General features: G+C 46.2%; 1 protein-coding gene across 1 annotated transcript in view; it reads right to left on the reverse strand.

The window, feature by feature from the left end:
• The window catches only part of LOC110522763 (cytosolic carboxypeptidase 6), a 474,879-nt gene that overhangs the window by 189,886 nt on the left and 262,197 nt on the right, over window positions 1–22,796 (reverse strand). The window contains exon 5 of the mRNA XM_036969475.1: window positions 9,720–9,936. Coding sequence (XP_036825370.1) covers window positions 9,720–9,936 — 217 coding nt within the window. The remainder of the gene's footprint in view (window positions 1–9,719; window positions 9,937–22,796) is intronic.

Here is a 22,796-nt window from a genome sequence, read left to right on the forward strand (position 1 = left end):
CCTCATAAAAGTCTATGTGAGCTGCCGGATTCCACAGAGCTCTGAACGTTTGAAAGTGACATCCACAGGGCACTGTAGAAGACCTATTATTGTAGACGAGCTCGGTTTTGTGAAGCATTCAGTATTCCTAAAGGAGCAAAGGGTGTTGTGGATATTGCAGCAAGCATTGTGTAAGCTCCATTGCAGCCATGTACGCTAATTGTTTCCCAAATTTTAGGAACTTCTTTTCATTATTTTAGCTGCACACTTCAAAATTAAACAAATCCTGTGTGTCATTTTTATACTTTTATGGTGATTATTTCCTCTTGAAATATAATAAGTATTGTGGAACTTAGTGGTGGCAGGTGAGGGGTGCAGGCTTAAGGATGGCCATCGACTCCTCACTCTTATTTGCACATTCATCTTAGATACGGGCTGCAGATACTGGCTGCTTTTTCAGAGGTAAAAAAAAAATGGTATCACAGTTGGCCATCATGACAGGAAAGGAATGGTAAAAGTGCTTTCACTGAAACTCCTACTCTGCCCATAAGAAAATGCTTTGTCAGTGTGTGTACTAGCACCAACACTGGGCCCTGACTGTCTTTTTAGTAGTCAATACAAAATAAATGGAGGAATAGTTTTAAGGAAACTTATACGTGGAGTGCGTACACTTGTTAGCAGAGAAAGGTCCAGGCAGAATCCATTCTGTCTCCATGGACTTGTCCCTCACACAACTGTCAAGGAATGGATTGCAGGAGAAATGTTCAGACAGTGAGAGAACAGGGGAATGGATACAGTGCATGACCCTTCCACAGAAACTCTATAAAACCCTGTATAAAATCCACTAGTCCATCACAGACCTGTAGACCATCACAAAGAATGTGTTAGGGTACAAGTAGCAAGAGAGACATCAACTATATCAGTAAAGTCTGTCTTAAAAGAGACGAAGGAAAGAAACCTCTGACCATTAAATAAAGCCTGAGCTGCCTGTTCTGCTGTTTCAAGTTGTCACACATGAACAGAGGTTTTTCAAACCTCATCCCACATCTCATTGATTGACACCTGGGCAAATGCAGATGGCAAAAATATTTCCATACACTCACTGACACAAACATGCACACACACTGCTTAGTATGCTTACAATGCTTTGTCTTCACCTGGCACATATGCCATCAAAAAGCAGTTTTACTACTGGTCCCTGCAGCAGATCTAGGTGCTAATAAAAACCGACTGCATGTAAAGGGAGTGGGGAAAAGTGAAAGACAACGATAAAGGGATGGTAGGGAGAAGGAAGCTGAAAGGCAATATGCAGTTCAAGGATTTGTTATTATCCTAGAAGTGCAATTATAGTAGTCCTCCCCTATTACAGTGGAGCTATGTTCTCTCTATGTGTTTGGTGGAGATGAGGCATCACAATTACTGCAGCTTTTTATTGGTAGGCAGGTAGACCTAGTGTGTTACAGCAGCTTGGCCCTGAGGCCTGCTTCCCTGTGTCTGCTTGTCTTCCACTCTCAAAGTCTGTCACTCTAAGTCGAATTTGTCTCCTACTCATCTTTCTAGCTTTGTTTACTTTCCCTGAGACAGCAGCAAATGTACTCACAGACTTTACAGTCCCTCATCCCTCCAACAATGAGGGACAGTTCATCTGTTGCATCTGAGTAGAAGAGGGGGTTTAAATAGATTTTTTAAAACATTTCGTTTATTAAAACAAGCACACATAAAACTTGAAAAAGAAAAACAGTTGAAGTAAGAAGTTTACATACACCTTAGCCAAATATATTTAAAGGCACTGACATTTAATCCACTTAAAAATCCCCTGTCTTAGGTCAGTTAGGATCAACACTTTATTTTAAGAATGTGAAATGTCAGAATAATAGTAGAGAGAATGATTTATTTCAGCTTTGATTTCTTTCATCACATTCCCAGTGGGTCAGAAGTTTACATACACTCAATTAGTATTTGGTAGCAGTGCCTTTAACTAATTTAATTTGGGTCAAACGTTTCAGGTAGCCTTCCACAACCTTCCCACAATAAGTTGGGTGAATTTTGACCTATTCCTCCTGACAGAGCTGGTGTAACTGAGTCAGGTTTGTAGGCCTCCTTGCTCGCATGCTTTTTCAGTTCTGCCACAAATTTTCTATAGGTTTGAAGTCAGGGCTTTGTGATGGCCACTCCAATACCTTGACTTTTTTGACCTTAATTAAGCCATTTTGCAACAACTTTGGAAGTATGCTTGGGGTCATTGCTCATTTGGAAGACGCATTTGCAACCAACCACGGTTGGGATGGTGTTCTTCGGCTTGCAAGCCTCCCCCTTTTTCCTCCAAACATAACGACAGTCATTATGGCCAAAGTTCTATTTTTGTTTCGTCAGACCAGAGGACATTTCTCCAAAAAGTACAATCTTTGTCCACATGTGCAGTTGCAAACCGTAGTCTAGCGTTTTAATGGCAGTTTTGGAGCAGTGGCTTCTTCCTTGCTGGGTGGCCTTTCAGGTTATGTCGATATACGACTCATTTTACTGTGGAAATAGATACTTGTGTACCTGTTTCCTCCAGCATATTCACAAGGTCCTTTTGCTGTTGTTCTGGGATTGATTTGCACTTTTCGCACCAAAGTACGCTCATCTCTAGGAGACAGAACGCATCTCCTTCCTGAGCTGTGTGAAGGCTGCATGGTCCCATGGTGTTTATACTTGTGCACTATTGTTTGTACAGATGAACGTGGTACCTTCAGGCATTTGGAAATTGCTCCCAAGGATGAACCAGACTTGTGGAGGTCTACAATTTTTTTCTGAGGTCTTGGCTGATTTCTTTTGATTTTCCCATGATGTCAAGCAAATAGGCACTGAGTTTGAAGGTAGGCCTTGAAATATATCCACAGGTACACATCCAATTGACTCAAATGATGTCAATTAGCCTATCAGAAGCTTCTTAAAGCCATGACATAATTTTCTGGAATTTTCCAAGCTGTTTAAAGGCACAGTCAACTTAGTGTTTGTAAACTTCTGACACACTGGAATTGTGATACAGTGAATTATAAGTGAAATAATCTGTCTGTAAACAATTGTTGGAAAAATGACTTATGTCATGCACAAAGTAGATGTCCTAACCAACTTGCCAAAACTATAGTTTGTTAACAAGAAATTTGTTGAGTGGTTGAAAAATGAGTTTTAATGTCACCAATCTTAGAGGAAGTAAACTTCTGACTTCAACTGTACATGTACATGTAAATTCATGGAGGATAACACACAAATGTACATTACATGTACATGTACATGTAAATTCATGGAGGATAACACACAAAGTTTTGGGCTTATTTCAATTGTGGTCCTCTTGTGACAAAATTGCTCGGCAAGATTGGCAACACAGTGTTACACATTATGGCAGCGAAACATACAGTGGCTTGCAAAAGTATTCACCCCCATGGCATTTTTCCTATTTTGTTGCCTCATAACCTGGAATTAAAATATATCTTTTTTGGGGGGGTTGTATCATTTGATTTACACAACATGCCTACTACCTTTTTTTAATTGTGAAACAACAAGAAATAAGACCAAAAAAAAGAACTTGAGCGTGCATAACTATTCACCCCCCAAAGCAAATACTTTGTAGAGCAACCTTTTGCAGCAACTACAGTTGCAAGCCTCTTGGGGTAAGTCTCTATAAGCTTGGCACATCTAGCCACTGGGATGTTTGACCAATCTTCAAGGCAAAACTGCTCCAGCTCTTTCAAGTTGGATGGGTTCCACTGTTATACAAGAATCTTTAAGTCATACCACAGATTCTCAATTGGATTGAGGTCTGGGCTTTGACTAGGCCATTCCAAGACATTTAAACCACTCGAGTGTTGCTTTAGCAGTAAGCTTAGGGTCATTGTCTTGCTGGAAGGTGAACCTCTGTCCCAGACTCACTTCTCTGGAAGACTGAAACAGGTTTCCTTCAAGACTTTCCCTGTATTTAGCGCCATCCACCATTCCTTCAATTCTGACAAGTTTCCCAGTCCCTGCCGATGAAAAACATACCCACAGCATGATTCTGCCACCACCATGCTTCACTGTGGGAATAGTGTTCTCAGGGTGATGGGAGGTGTTGGGTTTGCGCCAGACATAGCGTTTTCCTTGATGGCCTAAAAGCTCAATTTTAATCTCATCTAACCAGAATACCTTCTTTTTTATTTGGGGAGTCTCCCACATGCCTTTTGGCGAACACCAAAAGTGTTTGCTTATTCCTATGGACAGATACTCCAATCTCTGCTGTGGAGCTATGCAGCCCCTTCAGGGTTATCTTTGGTCTCTTTGTTGCCTCTCTGATTAATGCCCTCCTTGCCTGGTCCGTGAGTTTGGTGGGCGGCCATCTCATGGCAGGTTTGTTGTGGTGCCATATTCTTTCCATTTTTTTTTATAATAGATGCCTACCACTCTGTGGGATGTTCAAAGTTTCAGATTTTTTTAATAACCCAACCCTGATCTGTACTTCTCCACAACTTTGTCCCTGACCTGTTTGGAGAGCTCCTTGGTCTTCGTTGCGCCAATTGCTTGGTGGTGCCCCTTACTTAGTGGTGTTGCAGACTCTGGGGCCTTTCAGAACAGGTGTATTGTAACGGTTTTCTAGGTGAGAAGGAGAGTCGGACCAAAATGCAGCATGTAGATTGCGATCCATGTTTTAATGAACAAACGTAAAACACGAATCAATGCAAACACTACAAAAATAAAGAACGTGATGAACGTAACGAAAACCTAAAACAGCCTATCTGGTGAAAAACACATAGACAGGAACAATCACCCACAAACACACAGTGAAACCCAGGCTACCTAAATATGGTTCCCAATCAGAGACAATGACGAACACCTGCCTCTGACTGAGAACCATATCAGGCTGAACATAGAAATAGACAAACAAGACATGAAACATAGAATGCCCACTCAGATCACACCCTGACCAATCAAAACATAGAAAATACAAAGTAAACTATGGTCAGGGCGTGACAGTACCCCCCCCCCCCAAGGTGCGGACTCCGGCCGCAAAACCTGAACCTATAGGGGAGGGTCTGGGTGGGCATCTGTCCGCGGTGGCGGCTCTGGCGCTGGACGTGGACCCCACTCCATGACAGTTTTAATCCCCCTCCTAAACATCCCTAAATAGGTTACCCACCACAATGATAACATGGGACAGAGGGACAGCTCGGGACAGAGGTAACTCGGGACAGATGGGTAGCTCAGCACTGAGAGGAAGCTCAGCACTGAGAAGAAGCTCAGCACTGAGAAGAAGCCCAGGCAGGTAGTAGAAACTACCAGAACCTGGCTGGCTGGCGGTTTCAGCAGATCCTGGTCGACTAGCAGATCTGGAAGAATCTGGTCGACTGGCGGATCTGGAAGAGTCTGGTCGACTGGCAGATCTGGAAGAGTCTGGTCAACTGGCAGATCTGGAAGAGTCTGGTCGACTGGCAGATCTGGAAGAGTCTGGACGACTGGCAGATCTGGAAGAGTCTGGTCGACTGGCAGATCTGGAAGAGTCTGGTCGACTGGCAGATCTGGAAGAGTCTGGTTGACTGACAGCTCTGGCTGCTCCGTGCTGACTGGCTGCTCCATGCTGACTGGCAGCTCTGGCGGCTCCTTGCAGACTGGCAGCTCTGGCGGCTCCTTGCAGACTGGCAGCTTTGGCGGCATCCTGCAGAAAGGCAGCTCTGGCGGCTCCTTGCAGACTGGCAGCTCCTTGCAGACTGGCAGCTCCTTGCAGACTGGCAGCTCCATGCAGACTGGCAGCTCCATACAGACTGGCAGCTCCATACAGACTGGCAGCTCCATACAGACTGGCAGCTCCTTACAGACTGGCAGCTCCTTGCAAACTGGCAGCTCCTTGCAAACTGGCAGCTCCTTGCAAACTGGCAGCTCCGAACAGGCGGGAGACTCCGGCAGCGCTGTAGAGGCGGAAAGCTCTGACAGCGCTAAACAGGCGGGAGACTCCGACAGCGCTGAAGAGGAGGGAGGCTCTGGCAGCGCTGGACAGGCGAGGCGCACTGTAGGCCTGATGCGTGGTGCTGGCACTGGTGGTACTGGGCCGAGGACACGCACAGGAAGCCTGGTGCGGGGAGCTGCTACCGGAGGGCTGGGGTGTGGAGGTGGTACTGGAAAAACCGGACCGTGCAGGTGCACTGGAGCTCTTGAGCACCGAGCCTGCCCAACCTTACCTGGTTGAATGCTCACGGTCGCCCTGCCAGTGCGGCGAGGTGGAATAGCCCGCACTGGGCTATGCAGGCGAACCGGAGACACCGAGCGCAAGGCTGGTGCCATGTAAGCCGGCCCAAGGAGACGCACTGGGGACCAGCTGCGTAGAGCCGGCTTCATGGCATTAGGCTCGACGCTCAATCTAGCCCGGCCGACACGCGGAGCTGGAATATACCGCACCGGGCTATGCACCCGCACTGGAGACACCGTGCGCACCATTGCATAACACGGTGCCTGTCCGGTCTCTCTAGCCCCCCGGTAAACACAGGGAGTCTGCCCAGGTCTCCTACCTGGCGTAGCCATACTCCCTGTTAGCCCCCCCCCAAGAAATTTTTGGGGCTGCCTCTCAGGCTTCCATCCGCTACGTCGTGCTGCCTCCTCATATCTGCGCCTCTCCGCTTTCGCCGCCTCCAGTTCTTCTTTGGGGCGGCGATATTCTCCTGGCTGAGCCCAGGGTCCTCTTCCTTCTAATTCGTCCTCCCATGTCCATACCTCCTCTTTGGGCTGCTCCTGTTGCCTCTTTGGGCGGCTACACTCCCCTGGTTTAGCCCAGGGTCCTCTCCCGTCGAGGATTTCCTCCCATGTCCAGAAATCCTTATTGCGCGTCTCCTCGCGCTGCTCCTGCCTGTTGACACGCTGCTTGGTCCTTTTGTGGTGGGTGATTCTGTAACGGTTTTCTAGGTGAGAAGGAGAGTCGGACCAAAATGCAGCATGTAGATTGCGATCCATGTTTTAATGAACAAACGTAAAACACGAATCAATGCAAACACTACAAAAATAAAGAACGTGATGAACGTAACGAAAACCTAAAACAGCCTATCTGGTGAAAAACACATAGACAGGAACAATCACCCACAAACACACAGTGAAACCCAGGCTACCTAAATATGGTTCCCAATCAGAGACAATGACGAACACCTGCCTCTGACTGAGAACCATATCAGGCTGAACATAGAAATAGACAAACAAGACATGAAACATAGAATGCCCACTCAGATCACACCCTGACCAATCAAAACATAGAAAATACAAAGTAAACTATGGTCAGGGCGTGACATGTATATATACTGAGATCATGTGACAGATCACGTGACACTTAGATTGCACACAGGTGGAATTTATTTAATTAATTATGTGACTTCTGAAGGTAATTGGTTGCACCATATCTTATTTAGGGGCTTCATAACAAAGGGGGTGAATACATACGCAAACACCACTTTTCAGTTTTAACTTTAATTACAGGTTGAAATGCAACAAAATAGGAAAAATGCCAAGGGTGGTGAATATTTTTTGCAAGGCACTGTATAAAAAATGAATACAAGAAACACATCTATTTCATTATTGCAGTTACATCGGAGGGAACATTCACAGGTTTTTAAACGTCTTTTTAAAGCTGCCCAGAGAGGACATCGTTTTTATGGGCACTCTGAGGTTCCTGTATACAAGAAAGCATATTTCCCAGCATTACTCCTGAACCTGTATAAGCACACATTAGCAACACCTGATCTGGTGCTGTGGTTGTGTGCATCCCTAACAGGGGGAAAGTTATCAGTCCAATATCTGGGCGCAGAACCATAAATAATCCTGTTAACCAGACCCAGTGTAATCTGGGAAACCCTAGCCTCAACAGGCAGCCAGTTGAGTACCTGGAATCACCTTCAATATTACCATGATCAGCTTATTCTGGGGTATCTGGAGCTTCCCCTTCAGAAGCTTCATAAGCAACAAAACCAGAGTAGCGTCGTCAAAACGCCATTGAATCAGGGCAGTGGCTAGCACTCTCATTGAGTCCTTATCAAGCAGCTTGGACATTCTTGCCCAAAACGTGGTCCTAGCATTACATTTCCCTAGCATTTTATTGGCCATGCTCACACCCCCCCCCCAAACTCCATCAAGGATACAGCCCAGGTAGCTAACAGAGGTTTTTAAAGAAAACGTGGAGGAACTGTGTCACTGACAAATTCCAGCCCTGAAGATCTGACAAGCACTTCCATGCTCATTCTGGGCTGAAACAATCTAAGCATCTGCTGATTTATAATCACGCCTCAAATGTGTAGTTACATCTTTGAAATGTAGCTTTCCAATCAGTTCCATTTGGAGCTATGACTAGCCTAAGAGCAAGCCATACCTAATGATCAGAAATAATGAGCATTGTAAAGCACTTTCTATCTTATGCCTTCGTGCACAAGTTAAACTGAGAGTGAGAGGCTGATTGAAAATGATATTATTCATGATAAGGCACTCAGTCAAGGTCACTGGTGAATGTCACACTAAATGGCGAGGCTTTTGTCTTACCCCCTGATAATTTACTATAGGTCCATGGAGTCTACATCTGAAAGGGCAACTGTATGTGTAGATATGCACATGTGATCTGTGTGTGTGTGTGTGTGTGTGTGTGTGTGTGTGTGTGTGTGTGTGTGCGTGTGGAGTATATTATCTCCTTACAGGTATGGTAAGCTCCACCAGCAAACATGTATCATGTGACTGTGTGGAGCCACTAGGGGGACTGGGGCTCTTTACTGCAGCAGACGGAAAGGTCCCCTCATCCCTCTCTCATTGCAGGTCGTAATGAGAGGGCTGGGCCAGGCTGTCAAAGACCCAGGACCACAGGACATTAAAAGACAAATAAGGCCATAAAACACCTCTATGACTATGCATACTAATCTTTAGTCCGAGTGCCAACTCACTCTGTTTTATGTCTGAATTCATCACAAAGTGCCAGTGCGGCATAAAAGCAGAACTAATACTCTACACTTTCAAGCCCTCATTTGTACTTGAAAGTGTGATAGGACAGTGGGAAGCATACAAATACAATTCAATTGGATTCTAATTCTATGATGGGAACTATGGAAGGAATATGCTGATGCCTGTTCTTGTCTTTGTTGCCAATTCTGGGCTCCTATTGGTTGAGATATCCACATCATCAACATCTGCCCTTCAAATAAATTTCATAAATATTTGACTCATTTTTATCAATAAATGCAATTTCATCATTGGTGCTTGCAGCTAGCTTTCCTTGACAAATGTAAAAATAAAAAAAAGAACTCTCAAGCATTTCTAATGAGTTTTTCTCCTACAATTATTTGATAAGAGCAAACAGTACTGCAGGCAGCGTGCATGATCCAGTACCTGCTCCTGTGAGAGGTGAGAGCTCTCCTGATTACACGCAGCAGTGCTATCCCTCAAAGGGCAACCAGCGTGCAGCGCTGCACAGGCACAACACAGAGAGAGACAGAGAAACACACTCTTGCTGGCTCCCCCAGCCTCCACACCACACCACACCTCACCTCCTAGCACAGTCAAGGACCCTACTCCTGTCCTCTCTCAGGCTACAATCACACAGAGTTGAAGAGTCATACTGATAACATGAAAAGGTGAACCAGAGGACTGCTGGACCTGGGCTGGGGGCTCTCTGGTATTCTGTTGAAAACGGTATGATGAGGGAGAGATGACACACAACAACACAAACACACACATGTATATGCATGCAAGCACGCACACACACACTCACTCACCACACTGAGCCCCAGCTGCTCTCTCTGCAGGTAGTCCAGGTTCCTGCGCTCCAAGCTGTCCAGGTAGTGCTGCAGTCTGGTGTAGGTGTAGGGGTAGCAGTAGGCAAACTGGTACACATCATCCTCTCGGTCAAAACAGAAGGCGAAGGACATCACATAGTTCCTCCGATGGTCAGGGCAACGGTAGTAGTACACATTCTTAGCTGGGAGTCTTTGCCTGCAAGGACAGAAGGACATATGATAAAGGATTTACAGTGAATTCATCTCTCATATACAATACATGAGAATCATTCATGGTATAAATCTTTACATATTGGATCATTTTTTTTTTTTTATATATATATTTATTTCTCCTTTATTTAACCAGGTAAGTTGGTTGAGAACAAGTTCTCATTTACAACTGGCCAAGATAAAGCAAAGCAGTGCGACACAAACAACAACACAGAGTTACACATGGAAAAAACAAGCGTACAGTCAATAACACAATAGAAAAAAATACTCTATATACAGTGTGTGCAAATGGCGTGAGGAGGTAAGGCAATAAAAAGGCCATAGTAGCAAAGTAATTACAGTTTAGCAAATTAACACTGGAGTGATAGATGAGCAGATGATGATGTGCAAGTAGAACTACTGGTGTGCAAAAGAGCAGAAAAGTAAATAAAAACAATATGGGGATGAGGTAGGTAGATTGGGTGGGCTATTTACAGATGGGCTATGTACAGCTGCAGTGATCGGTTAACTGCTCAGACAGCTGATGTTTAAAGTTAGTGAGGGAAATATAAGTCTCCAGCTTCAGCGATTTTTGCAATTCATTCCAGTCATTGGCAGCAGAGAACTGGAAGGAAAGGCGGCCAAAGGAGGTGTTGGCTTTGGGGACGACCAGTGAGATATACCTGCTGGAGCGCGTGCTACGGGTGGGTGTTGTTATTGTGACCAGTGAGCTGAGATAAGGCGGAGCTTTACCTAGCATAGACTTATAGATGACCTAGAGCCAGTGGGTCTGGCAACGAATATGTAGCGAGTGCCAGCCGACTAGAGCATACAGGTCACAGTGGTGGGTGGTATAAGGTGCTTTGGTGACAAAACGGATGGCACTGTGATAGACTGCATCCAGTTTGCTGAGTAGAGTATTGGAAGCTATTTTGTAAATGACATCGCTGAAGTCAAGGATCGGTAGGATAGTCAGTTTTATGAGCGTATGTTTGGCGGCTTGAGTGAAGGAGGCTTTGTTGTGAAATAGGAAGCTGATTCTAGTTTAAATTTTGGATTGGAGATGCTTAATATGAGTCTGAAGAGAGAGTTTACAGTCTAGCCAGACACCTATGTATTTGTGGTCGTCCACATATTCTAAGTCAGAATCGTCCAGAGTAGCGATACTAGTTGGGCGGGCGGGTGCGGGCAGCGAACGGTTGAAAAGCATGCATTTGGTTTTACTAGCGTTAAAGAGCCATTGCAGGCCACGGAAGGAGTGTTGTATAGCATTGAAGCTCGTTTGGAGGTTAGTTAACACAGTGTCCAAGAAAGGGTCAGATGTATACAGAATGGAGTCGTCTGCGTAGAGGTGGATCAGGGAATCACCCGCAGCAAGAGTGACATCGTTGATATATACAGAGAAAAGAGTCTGCCCGAGAATTGAACCCTGTGGTACCCCCATAGAGACTGCCAGAGGTCCGGACAACAAGCCCTCTGATTTGACACACTGAACTCTGTCTGAGAAGTAGTTGGTGAACCAGGAGAGGCAGTCATTTGAGAAACCAAGGCTGTTGATTCTGCCGATAAGGATACGGTGATTGACAGAGTCGAAAGCCTTGGCCAGGTCGATGAAGACGGCTGCACAGTACTGTCTTTTATCAATGGCGGTTATGATATCGTTCAGTACCTTGAGCGTGGCTGAGGTGCACCCGTGACCAGCTTGAAAACCGGATTGCACAGCGGAGAAGGTACAGTGGGATTCGAAATGGTCAGTGATCTGTTTATTAACTTGGCTTTCGAAGACTTTAGATAGGCAGGGCAGGATGGATATAGGTCTATAACAGTTTGGGTCTAGAGTGTCCGCCCCTTTGAAGAGGGGGATGAGCGCGGCAGCTTTCCAAACTTTAGGGATCTTGGACGATACGAAAGAGAGGTTGAACAGACAGGGGTTGCAGAATATGGGTTGCAACAATGGTGGCAGATAATTTTAGAAAGAGAGGGTCCAGGTTGTCTAGCCCAGCTGATTTGTACGTGTCCAGGTTTTGCAGCTCTTTCAGAACATCTGCTATCTGGTTTTGGGTGAAGGAGAAGCTGGGGAGGCTTGGGCAAGTAGCTGTGGGGGGTGCGGAGCTGCTGGCCGGGGTTGGGGTAGCCAGGAGGAAAACATGGCCAGCCGTAGAGAAATGCTTGCTGAAATTGTCGATTTATCGGTGGTGACAGTGTTACCTAGCCTCAGGTGGTGCTGAGCTGGGAGGAGGTGCTCTTATTCTCCATTTGTATTTTTTTATTTTATTTTACCTTTATTTAACCAGGTAGGCTAGTTGAGAACAAGTTCTCATTTGCAACTGCGACCTGGCCAAGATAAAGCATAGCAGTGTGAACAGACAACACAGAGTTACACATGGAGTAAACAATTAACCTGTTAGATCTCTAGGGGCGCTATTTCATTTTTGGATAAAAAACGTTCCAGTTTTAAGCGCGATATTTTGTCACGAAAAGATGCTCGACTATGCATATTCTTGACAGTTTTGGAAAGAAAACACTCTGTTTCAGAATCTGCAAAGATTTTGTCTGTAAGTGCCCCACAACTCATTCTACAGGCGAAACCAAGATGATGCATCAACCAGGAATTAGCAGAATTTCTGAAGCTCTGTTTTCCATTGTCTCCTTATATGGCTGTGATTGCGCAAGGAATGAGCCTACACTTTCTGTCGTTCGCCCATGGTCTTAGCAGCATTGTGACGTATTTGTAGGCATATCATTGGAAGATTGACCATAAGAGACTACATTTTCCAAGTGTCCGCCTGGTGTCCTGCGTGGAATTCGGTGTGCAATTGCCAGCTGCTTTTACTTTACCATTTGATTCAGGGGAGAAACCATGTGTCCAAGAACGATGTATCAATGAAGAGATATGTGAAAAACACCTTGATGATTGATTCTAAACAACGTTTGCCATGTTTTCAGTCGATATTATGGAGTTAATTTGGAAAAAAGTTCGCGTTTTGAGGACAGAATTTTCGGGTTTTTTTTGGTAGCCAAATGTGATGTATAAAACGGAGCTATTTCTAATACACAAAGAATCTTTTTGGAAAAACTGAGCATCTGCTATCTAACTGAGAGTATCCTCATTGAAAACATCAGAAGTTCTTCAAAGGTAAATGATTTTATTTGAAGGCTTTTATGTTTTTGTTGAAATGTTGCGTGCTGGATGCTAACGCTAATGCTAACGCTAATGCTAACGCTAATGCTAACGCTAATGCTAATGCTAACGCTAAATGCTAACGCTAAATGCTAACGCTAGCTAGCTACTTTTACACAAATGATTGTTTTCCTATGGTTGAGAAGCATATTTTGAAAATCTGAGATGACAGTGTTGTTAACAAAAGGCTAAGCTTGAGAGCTAGCATATTTATTTCATTTCATTTGCGATTTTCATGAATAGTTAACGTTGCGTTATGGTAATGAGCTTGAGTCTGTATTCACGATCCCGGATCCGGGATGGGGAGATCAGAAAGGTTAACAAGTCAATAACACAGTAGAAAAAAAGGAGAGTCTATATACATTGTGTGCAAAAGGCATGAGGAGGTAGGCGAATAATTACAATTTTGCAGATTAACACTGGAGTGATAAATGATCAGATGGTCATGTACAGGTAGAGATATTGGTGTGCAAAAGAGCAGAAAAGTAAATAAAATAAAAACAGTATGGGGATGAGGTAGGTAAAAATGGGTGGGCTATTTACCGATAGACTATGTACAGCTGCAGCGATCGGTTAGCTGCTCAGATAGCAGATGTTTGAAGTTGGTGAGGGAGATATAAGTCTCCAACTTCAGCGATTTTTGCAATTCGTTCCAGTCACAGGCAGCAGAGAACCGGAACGAAAGGCGGCCAAATGAGGTGTTGGCTATAGGGATGATCAGTGAGATACACCTGCTGTAGCGCGTGTTACGGGTGGGTGTTGCCATCGTGACCAGTGAACTGAGATAAGGCGGAGCTTTACCTAGCAAAGACTTGTAGATGACCTGGAGCCAGTGGGTCTGGCGACAAATATGTAGCGAGGGCCAGCCGACTAGAGCATACAGGTCGCAGTGGTGGGTGGTATAAGGTGCTTTAGTGACAAAACGGATGGCACTGTGATAAACTGCATCCAGTTTGCTGAGTAGAGTGTTGGAAGCAATTTTGTAGATGACATCGCCGAAGTCGAGGATCGGTAGGATAGTCCGTTTTACTAGGGTAAGTTTGGCGGCGTGAGTGAAGGAGGCTTTGTTGCGGAATAGAAAGCCGACTCTAGATTTGATTTTCGATTGGAGATGTTTGATATGAGTCTGGAAGGAGAGTTTACAGTCTAGCCAGACACCTAGGTACTTATAGATGTCCACATATTCAAGGTCGGAACCATCCAGGGTGGTGATGCTAGTCAGGCGTGCGGGTGCAGGCAGTGAACGGTTGAAAAGCATGCATTTGGTTTTACTAGCGTTTAAGAGCAGTTGGAGGCCACGGAAGGAGTGTTGTATGGCATGGAAGCTCTTTTGGAGGTTAGATAGCACAGTGTCCAAGGACGGGCCGGAAGTATATAGAATGGTGTCGTCTGCGTAGAGGTGGATCAGGGAATCGCCCGCAGCAAGAGCAACATCATTGATATATACAGAGAAAAGAGTCGGCCCGAGAATTGAACCTTGTGGCACCCCCATAGAGACTGCCAGAGGACCGGACAGTATGCCCTCCGATTTGACACACTGAACTCTGTCTGCAAAGTAGTTGGTGAACCAGGCAAGGCAGTCATCAGAAAAACCGAGGCTACTGAGTCTGCCGATAAGAATATGGTGATTGACAGAGTCGAAAGCCTTTGCAAGGTCGATGAAGACGGCTGCACAGTACTGTCTTTTATCGATGGCGGTTATGATATCGTTCAGTACCTTGAGCGTGGCTGAGGTGCACCCGTGACCGGCTCGGAAACCAGATTGCGGTGGTGACCGTGTTACCTAGCCTCAGTGCAGTGGGCAGCTGGGAGGAGGTTCTCTTGTTCTCCATGGACTTCACAGTGTCCCATAACTTTTTGGAGTTGGAGCTACAGGATGCAAACTTCTGCCTGAAGAAGCTGGCCTTAGCTTTCCTGACTGACTGCGTGTATTGGTTCCTGACTTCCCTGAACAGTTGCATATCGCGGGGACTATTCGATGCTATTGCAGTCCGCCACAGGATGTTTTTGTGCTGGTCGAGGGCAGTCAGGTCTGGAGTGAACCAAGGGCTATATCTGTTCTTAGTTCTGCATTTTTTTGAACGGAGCATGCTTATCTAAAATGGTGAGGAAGTTACTTTTAAAGAATGACCAGGCATCCTCAACTGACGGGATGAGGTCAATGTCCTTCCAGGATACCAGGGCCAGGTCGATTAGAAAGGCCTGCTCACAGAAGTGTTTTAGGGAGCGTTTGACAGTGATGAGGGGTGGTCGTTTGACTGCGGCTCCGTAGCGGATGCAGGCAATGAGGCAGTGATCGCTGAGATCCTGGTTGAAGACAGCGGAGGTGTATTTGGAGGGCCAGTTGGTCAGGATGACGTCTATGAGGTTGCCCTTGTTTACAGATTTAGGGTTGTACCTGGTGGGTTTCTTGATGATTTGTGTGAGATTGAGGGCATCTAGCTTAGATTGTAGGACTGCCGGGGTGTTAAGCATATCCCAGTTTAGGTCACCTAACAGAACAAACTCTGAAGCTAGATGGGGGGCAATCAATTCACAAATGGTGTCCAGGGCACAGCTGGGAGCTGAGGGGGGTCGGTAGCAGGCGGCAACAGTGAGAGACTTATTTCTGGAGAGAGTCATTCTTAAAATGAGTAGTTCGAACTGTTTGGGTATGGACCTGGAAAGTATGACAGAACTTTGCAGGCTATCTCTGCAGTAGACTGCAACTCCTCCCCCTTTGGCAGTTCTATCTTGACGGAAAATGTTATAGTTGGGTATGGAAATCTCAGAATTTTTGGTGGCCTTCCTGAGCCAGGATTCAGACACGGCAAGGACATCAGGGTTAGCAGAGTGTGCTAAAGCAGTGAGTAAAACAAACTTAGGGAGGAGGCTTCTGGTGTTGACATGCATGAAACCTTGGCTTTTTCGATCACAGAAGTCAACAAATGAGGGTTCCTGGGGACATGCGGGGCCTGGGTTTACCTCCACATCACCCGCGGAACAGAGGAGAAGTAGTATGAGGGTGCGGCTAAAGGCTATCAAAACTGGTCGCCTAGAGCGTTGGGGACAGAGAATAAAATGAGCAGATTTCTGGGCATGGTAGAATATATTCAGGGCATAATGCGCAGACAGGGGTATGGTGGGGTGCGGGTACAGCGGAGGTAAGCCCAGGCACTGGGTGATGATGAGAGAGGTTGTATCTCTGGACATGCTGGTTGTAATGGGTGAGGTCACCGCATGTGTGGGAGGTGGGACAAAGGAGGTATCAGGGGTATGAAGAGTGGAACTAGGGGCTCCATTGTAAACTAAAACAATGATAACTAACCTGAACAACAGTATACAAGGCATATTGACATTTGAGAGAGACATACAGCGAGGCATACAGTAATCACAGGTGTTGAATTGGGAGAGCTAGCTAAAACAGTAGGTGAGACAACAACAGCTAATCAGCTAGCACAACAACAGCAGGTAAAATGGCGTTGACTAGGCAGGGAGGGTCGGATTAACTACACACAGAGCCTGAGTGCGGCTGGGGCCGACAGATAAAACATAAACAAGCAGAATGGAGTACCGTGATTAATGGACAGTCCAGCATGCATCAGCTATGTAGCCAAGTGATCAGTGTCCAGGGGGCAGCGGTGGATGGGGCAGGGAAGCTAGACTGGCGAGTATTATCCAGGTAAAAAAAAACTGGCTGGCTGTGCAGAAGGTAAAAGCCGCTAGCAGTGGCTAACAATGACTAAATAGCTTGTAGCTAGTTAGCTTCTGGAGGTTCTTGAATGTGTTCTAAAAATGTAAAATAATAGCGATTCCGTATCACATTGGGTGAGGCAGGTTACCGGAAGGTATAGTCGAATTAAAAATCGAAAAGAGATTGAAAGTAAATATGGGTCCAGTGAGTGGTTGGGACGCGGCAATTCAGACAGTTAGCAGGCCTGTGCTAACAAGCTAACAGTTAGTAGGCCGGGGCTAAACAAGGTTGCAGTTAGCGGACCGGGGCTAAACAAGCTAGCAGTTAGCAGGCCGAATTAGCAAGCAAGCAGATAGCAAGGGCTAGAAAGTTAGCCTATGGGGGACGTCGCGATGGGGTGAGTCTGTTTATGCCTCTTCGTGCGGTGACATCGATAGACCGGTCGTGGGTCTGGATATTGTAGCCCAGGAGTATGCTTCGGTGGTAGCACAGGAGCTCTGGCCGGGCCTAGCTCCAAGCTAAGTGGATGGAAACGCTAGCCAGAAGTAATCATCCAGGGTTGCGGTTAGCTAGTTAGCTAGTTGTGAAGATCCAGCTGAAAATGGACTTTACAATGTCCCAAAACTTTTTGGAGTTAGAGCTACAGGATGCAAATTTCTGTTTGAAAAAGCTAGCCTTTGCTTTCCTGACTGACTGCGTGTATTGGTCCCTGATTTCCTTGAAAAGTTGCATATCACGGGGACTATTCGATGCTAGTGCAGTCCGCCACTGGATGTTTTTGTGTTGGTCGAGGGCAGTCAGGTCTGGAGTGAACCAAGGGCTATATCTGTTCTTAGTTCTACATTTTTTGATAGGGGAATGCTTATTTAAGATGTTGAGGAAATTACTTTTAAAGAACGACCAGGCATCCTATACTGACGGGATGAGGTCAATATCCTTCCAGGATACCCGGGCCAGGTCGGGTATCCTAAAAGGTGTTTTAGGGAGAGTTTGACAGTGATGAGGGGTGGTCGTTTGACCGCGGACCCATAGCGGATGTAGGCAATGAGGAAGTGATCGCTGAGATCCTGATTGAAAACAGCAGAGGTGTTTTTGGAGGGCAAGTTGGTCAGGATAACATCTATGAGGGTGCCCATGTTTACGGATTTAGGGTGGTACCTGGTGGGTGCCTTGATAATTTGTGTGAGATTGAGGGCATCTAGCTTAGATTATAGGACTGCCGGGGTGTTAAGCATATCCCAGTTTAGGTCACATAGGAAAATGAACTCAAGATTGATGGGTTGCAATCATTTCACATATGGTGTCCAGGGCACAGCTGGGAGCTGAGGGGGGTCAATAACAGGTTGCACAGTGAGAGACTTATTTCTGGAGAGATACATTTTTGGGCATAGACCTGGAAAGTATGACAAAACTTTGCAGGCTATCTCTGCAGTAGATTGCAACTCCTCCCCCTTGAAAGAGGTTTTTATAGTTGCAGTAATTTTGTTTGCTAGCCCGGGAGATGTGATTGGCTCGCGGCTAACTGGTGCTAGCTCCGGGGCAGGGGCGTTAGCCCCTATAGCCACTCGGTAGCAGTGATGATCCGATGCACAGGTCCAGAGCGTATGGCAAGGATCCGGTGGAGTGGTGGATTCTAGCCGTGTTGGGGTAGAATCCAGAAGGCATCGGCTGAGTAGCCGGGTGATCATAGAGTAGGCCGGGAGGTGGGCCTGGCTCAGGGCTAGCTTCAGGGCGGGTTCACTCGGTGACAGCTAGCTAGCTGTGATGATCAGGAGTAATGGTCCAGGATTTACGGCAGGAATCCGGCGTGGTAGTGGAGAAAACAGTGCGAAGCTGGCAAGTATTATCCAGGCTAAAAAAATGTCTGGTGTCTGTGCAGAAGGAAAGGCCGCTAGCAGTGGCTAACAATGGCTAAATAGCTAGTAGCTAATTAGCTGGCTAGCTCTGATGGCGGTTCTGGCTAAAAAAATTCTAAAAATGTCTAAATAGCGGCTCCGTGTCACATTGGGTGAGATAGGTTACCGGAAGGTATATTTAATTTAAAAATGGAAGAGATTGAAAATAAATTGAAATATATACCAAAAAGATGAAAAATACCAAAGTACAGAGGAGGACGACAAAACCACACCTGCACTGCTACGACAAGAACCTTTCTCCTGATCAGGGGTTGATCATAGATTATAATGGGACAATTGCTTGCAGAGTTTTGTGAATAAGGTCATTGGTACCAATGAGTGCATGGACCAGTCAGTCCCTCCAGTGTTTCGCGGCAGTTTTTTGTGATAGTTGTGGGCAAAAATCCATTTTGCATGGCAATATTCAATGATTCTGTCCAAATTGTCAAAACAAAAATGCGCTGACGGAGGAAAATGTGGCTTGATTGAAAATGTTATGCCGAAAGGTCCCATGATTGTCTAAAATTGCAAGCCCTCTTTTTGTAGTGTGATGATCAGATAGTTTTATGCGCTAATATTGTGAATTTTTTTTTATTATTATAATTCTTTTTTTACCCCGTTTTTCCCCCAATTTCGTGGTATCCAATTGTTTTAGTAGCTACTATCTTGTCTCATCGCTACAACTCCCGTACGGGCTCGGGAGAGACGAAGGTTGAAAGTCATGCGTCCTCCGATACACAACCCAACCAAGCCGCACTGCTTCTTAACACAGCGCGCATCCAACCCGGAAGCCAGCCGCACCAATGTGTCGGAGGAAACACTGTGCACCTGGCAACCTTGGTTAGCGCGCACTGCGCCTGGCCTGCCACAGGAGTCGCTGGTGCGCGATGAGACAAGGACATCCCTACCGGCCAACCCCTCCCTAACCCGGGCGACACTAGGCCAATTGTGCGTCGCCCCACGGACCTCCCGGTCGCTGCCGGTTACGACAGAGCCTGGGCGCGAACCCAGTCTCTGATGGCACAGCTGGCGCTGCAATATATATTGTGAACATTTGACTGTTTTATGCTGTAATAGTGTAATGATTGGTCAAATTTGCAAGCCCTCGCGTAAGATGAGGGGAATTGTTGATTTTGCTAAAATGTATTGTGATCACAGAATCACAAAATCCTACAGGGACTGACCAATGGATATTTCTAGTCTTACTATCATCCGGTCATGCCAACGGCTGAAAGGACAGAGTGATCCATGGGCCTTAGGTAGCGATCAATGAGAAATATGACACTACCGCATCCCCTACAGGCTCTCAGTTTACTGCTTTGCTCTGCTCTATTCCTCTGCCTGCTTCTACATCTCTACTGTTCACTGGGATTCATCTCCCTGAGTTGCATCCCAAACTAACTGGATTAAGCAGGACATTTCATACAGGCTAACAAATAATTGTACAGCCTAGATGAATGAGTGTCTACGCAGCTGATAACTGCATATACAGCTGTGCAAATGCAAATCAAAACTCTGACAGAAAGGAAATGTGAGAGAAAAGGTGTTGGGGAAGACAGGGAATAACGAGCCACAACAAATGCTGGCGAAGAGGAGAAGAAGAAAATCTTTGGAAAATGCAATAACGGAAAGGCACTGAGCTAAGGCCACAGAGAGGAGGACGGGAGGGAGAGAGAGAGGGTAAGAGAGTGAGGAGGAGGGAGATATACGATAAGGAGAGGATGAGAAGGAGGAGGCAGATCAGAGGCTGTGATGGCAGGCTGCTGGCATCTCTCCTGTAGGAGCAGGATCAGATGGAGATGCTATCTGTGTCTGATAGCAGCCTGCCGTCCTGAACAGCCCGTCTGATAAGCAGAAGGAGCAGGCAGCCTGTCTCAAATAAACCTGGGACTCACTGACCCCCCTCTCAATAAACCCCATACTCTACTGTGTATCCTCTCAACTAGGGATGGGCAGAGGGGGGAAAAGGCTGTGGTTTTTAATGCAGCTACAAAGTGAAACACGAAATTAGCCTAGTTTGGTAAGGCAAATGAAAGAAAGGGGAAGAAGGCCAAGCTGATTATTCCACTGGTAGAGGAGAAAGAGTTCTTATCTCTGTGTGCCTGTCTCAGCAGAATACTAATGCAGCCACCTCATGCCTGGCTGAAGGGAAGGAGGGCGAGAGAGGGGAGTGAGAGAAGAGGGGCAGTGAGCAGTGCTGGCCTGCCTCCTGGACCCCTCCTACCTCCAGAACAGGCTCTTATCCAGTGTCTGCAGAGCCCCAAGGCGGGCGGGTGTCTAACCCACATCAGTGCACTGCATCCTACAGGGAATTAGGGGACTGACGAGCTTGTCAACAATACTACTGGGCACAGGCACAGAAACATACACCACACATACATATATATGCATGTGCTCAACAAGCGCCATGAAGAGGAGAACAGGGAAGCAATAATGAAAAACTTATCTTTGAAGAATTTCTAAATGTTCCATACTTGTTTGATCTGCTTGTGTAATCAAATATATGTATACTCAGTGTGATATCTTAGTTTCTTGGCTCATGCAATTACCTTTGATTACAATTAAATATATGACCTTTTATTTAAATCAAAGGATTTCATTAAAATCAACCATATTGGTTTATTGTTGGATGAAAAATGTGTTTATGTTGGAGATGTGTTTGTCCTGGTAATGTGAAGAAGAAGACAAAGACGAATTACGCACACAAGCACAAACACACACACGTACACGTGCATGAGAGTTTATGTCAGGAGGTCCCAGGTGTTTTGCCTTCTCCAGTGTTTGTCCAGAGCTGAGATCAGGACCTCCTGCTGCTCCCTGCACACACAGATCAGGACCTCCTGCTGCTCCCTGCACACCCAGGGGGCGTGGCAGGCTGAGAACAGGACCTCCTGCTGCTCCCTGCACACCCAGGAGGCGTGGCAGGCTGAGAACAGGACCTCCTGCTGCTCCCTGCACACCCAGGAGGCGTGGCAGGCTGAGAACAGGACCTCCTGCTGCTCCCTGCACACCCAGGAGGCGTGGCAGGCTGAGAACAGGACCTCCTGCTGCTCCCTGCACACCCAGGAGGCGTGGCAGGCTGAGAACAGGACCTCCTGCTGCTCCCTACACACCCAGGAGGCGTGGCAGGCTGAGAACAGGACCTCCTGCTGCTCCCTACACACCCAGGAGGCGTGGCAGGCTGAGAACAGGACCTCCTGCTGCTCCCTGCACACCCAGGAGGCGTGGCAGGCTGATAACAGGGGGCCAGCTGCATTACCCTGTCACACCCCACACCGCTCAGTTAATGAAATAAGATGATACTTTATTTATTTATTTATTTGTTTGTCATTATCCAGCCATGCAGCTCTCCTCTGTACCATTTGACCTTGTTGGCTACTGACTGAGCGAAGCCTTGCTATTGATTTGAATTACCTGACAGGAATTTACTGCTGGCCATCCCAGGACTGCTTTACTGTTATTGGCCAAAGAAAATAGCTTTGAGTCTTCCTCTGGAGAGCAGCGATGCAGAGGCTGCTGTCCCCCTGGTTTATATCTCGGCAGTAGATGCCCCCGAACGGCTGCTGGCAATTTGTTTTATCTAAATGATGCCGCCCCATGCGTCTCGTACTTCAGGATGTGGTACAGTGCCCCCATTCCCAAACAGATTTATCGCTGCATGTGGCTCAAAAAAAGCCGCCCCCGGATAATAATATGCACACGTGGTTTCACAATTCAGTGCTGCGGCAAACACACTCTCACAAACACATTCTACACCACAGAAAGCTCCATCCTGGAGCTCAAGGTCATCAACTGAACAAGGGCTGTAAGACAACAACACAACTTCAATACAAGAGCAGGCATACAGGAAGATAAGAAAAACTAAACTCTCTGCTTGAAATTCCTTATGTGATAACATAGCTGCCCCAGCAGAATCCCGGTCAGTGTTTATATACAGGCACCAAAGAGAGCAGAGCACTGGCAGCTAAAAGCAAGCCTTTATTGATGTGTCACTCTCCTTCCCTCCACTTTTCAACTTCTCAACTGTTAGCAGATACAAGAAGGGCTTTGACTTTGATGTTGATCTGTTTCCCTCAGAAGTCTCAGAGATGAGGGATAAAATTGGTAGCTTTCATACT

Source organism: Oncorhynchus mykiss, chromosome 30 (genome assembly GCF_013265735.2).
Source record: "Oncorhynchus mykiss isolate Arlee chromosome 30, USDA_OmykA_1.1, whole genome shotgun sequence".
Lineage (NCBI taxonomy): Eukaryota > Metazoa > Chordata > Actinopteri > Salmoniformes > Salmonidae > Oncorhynchus > Oncorhynchus mykiss.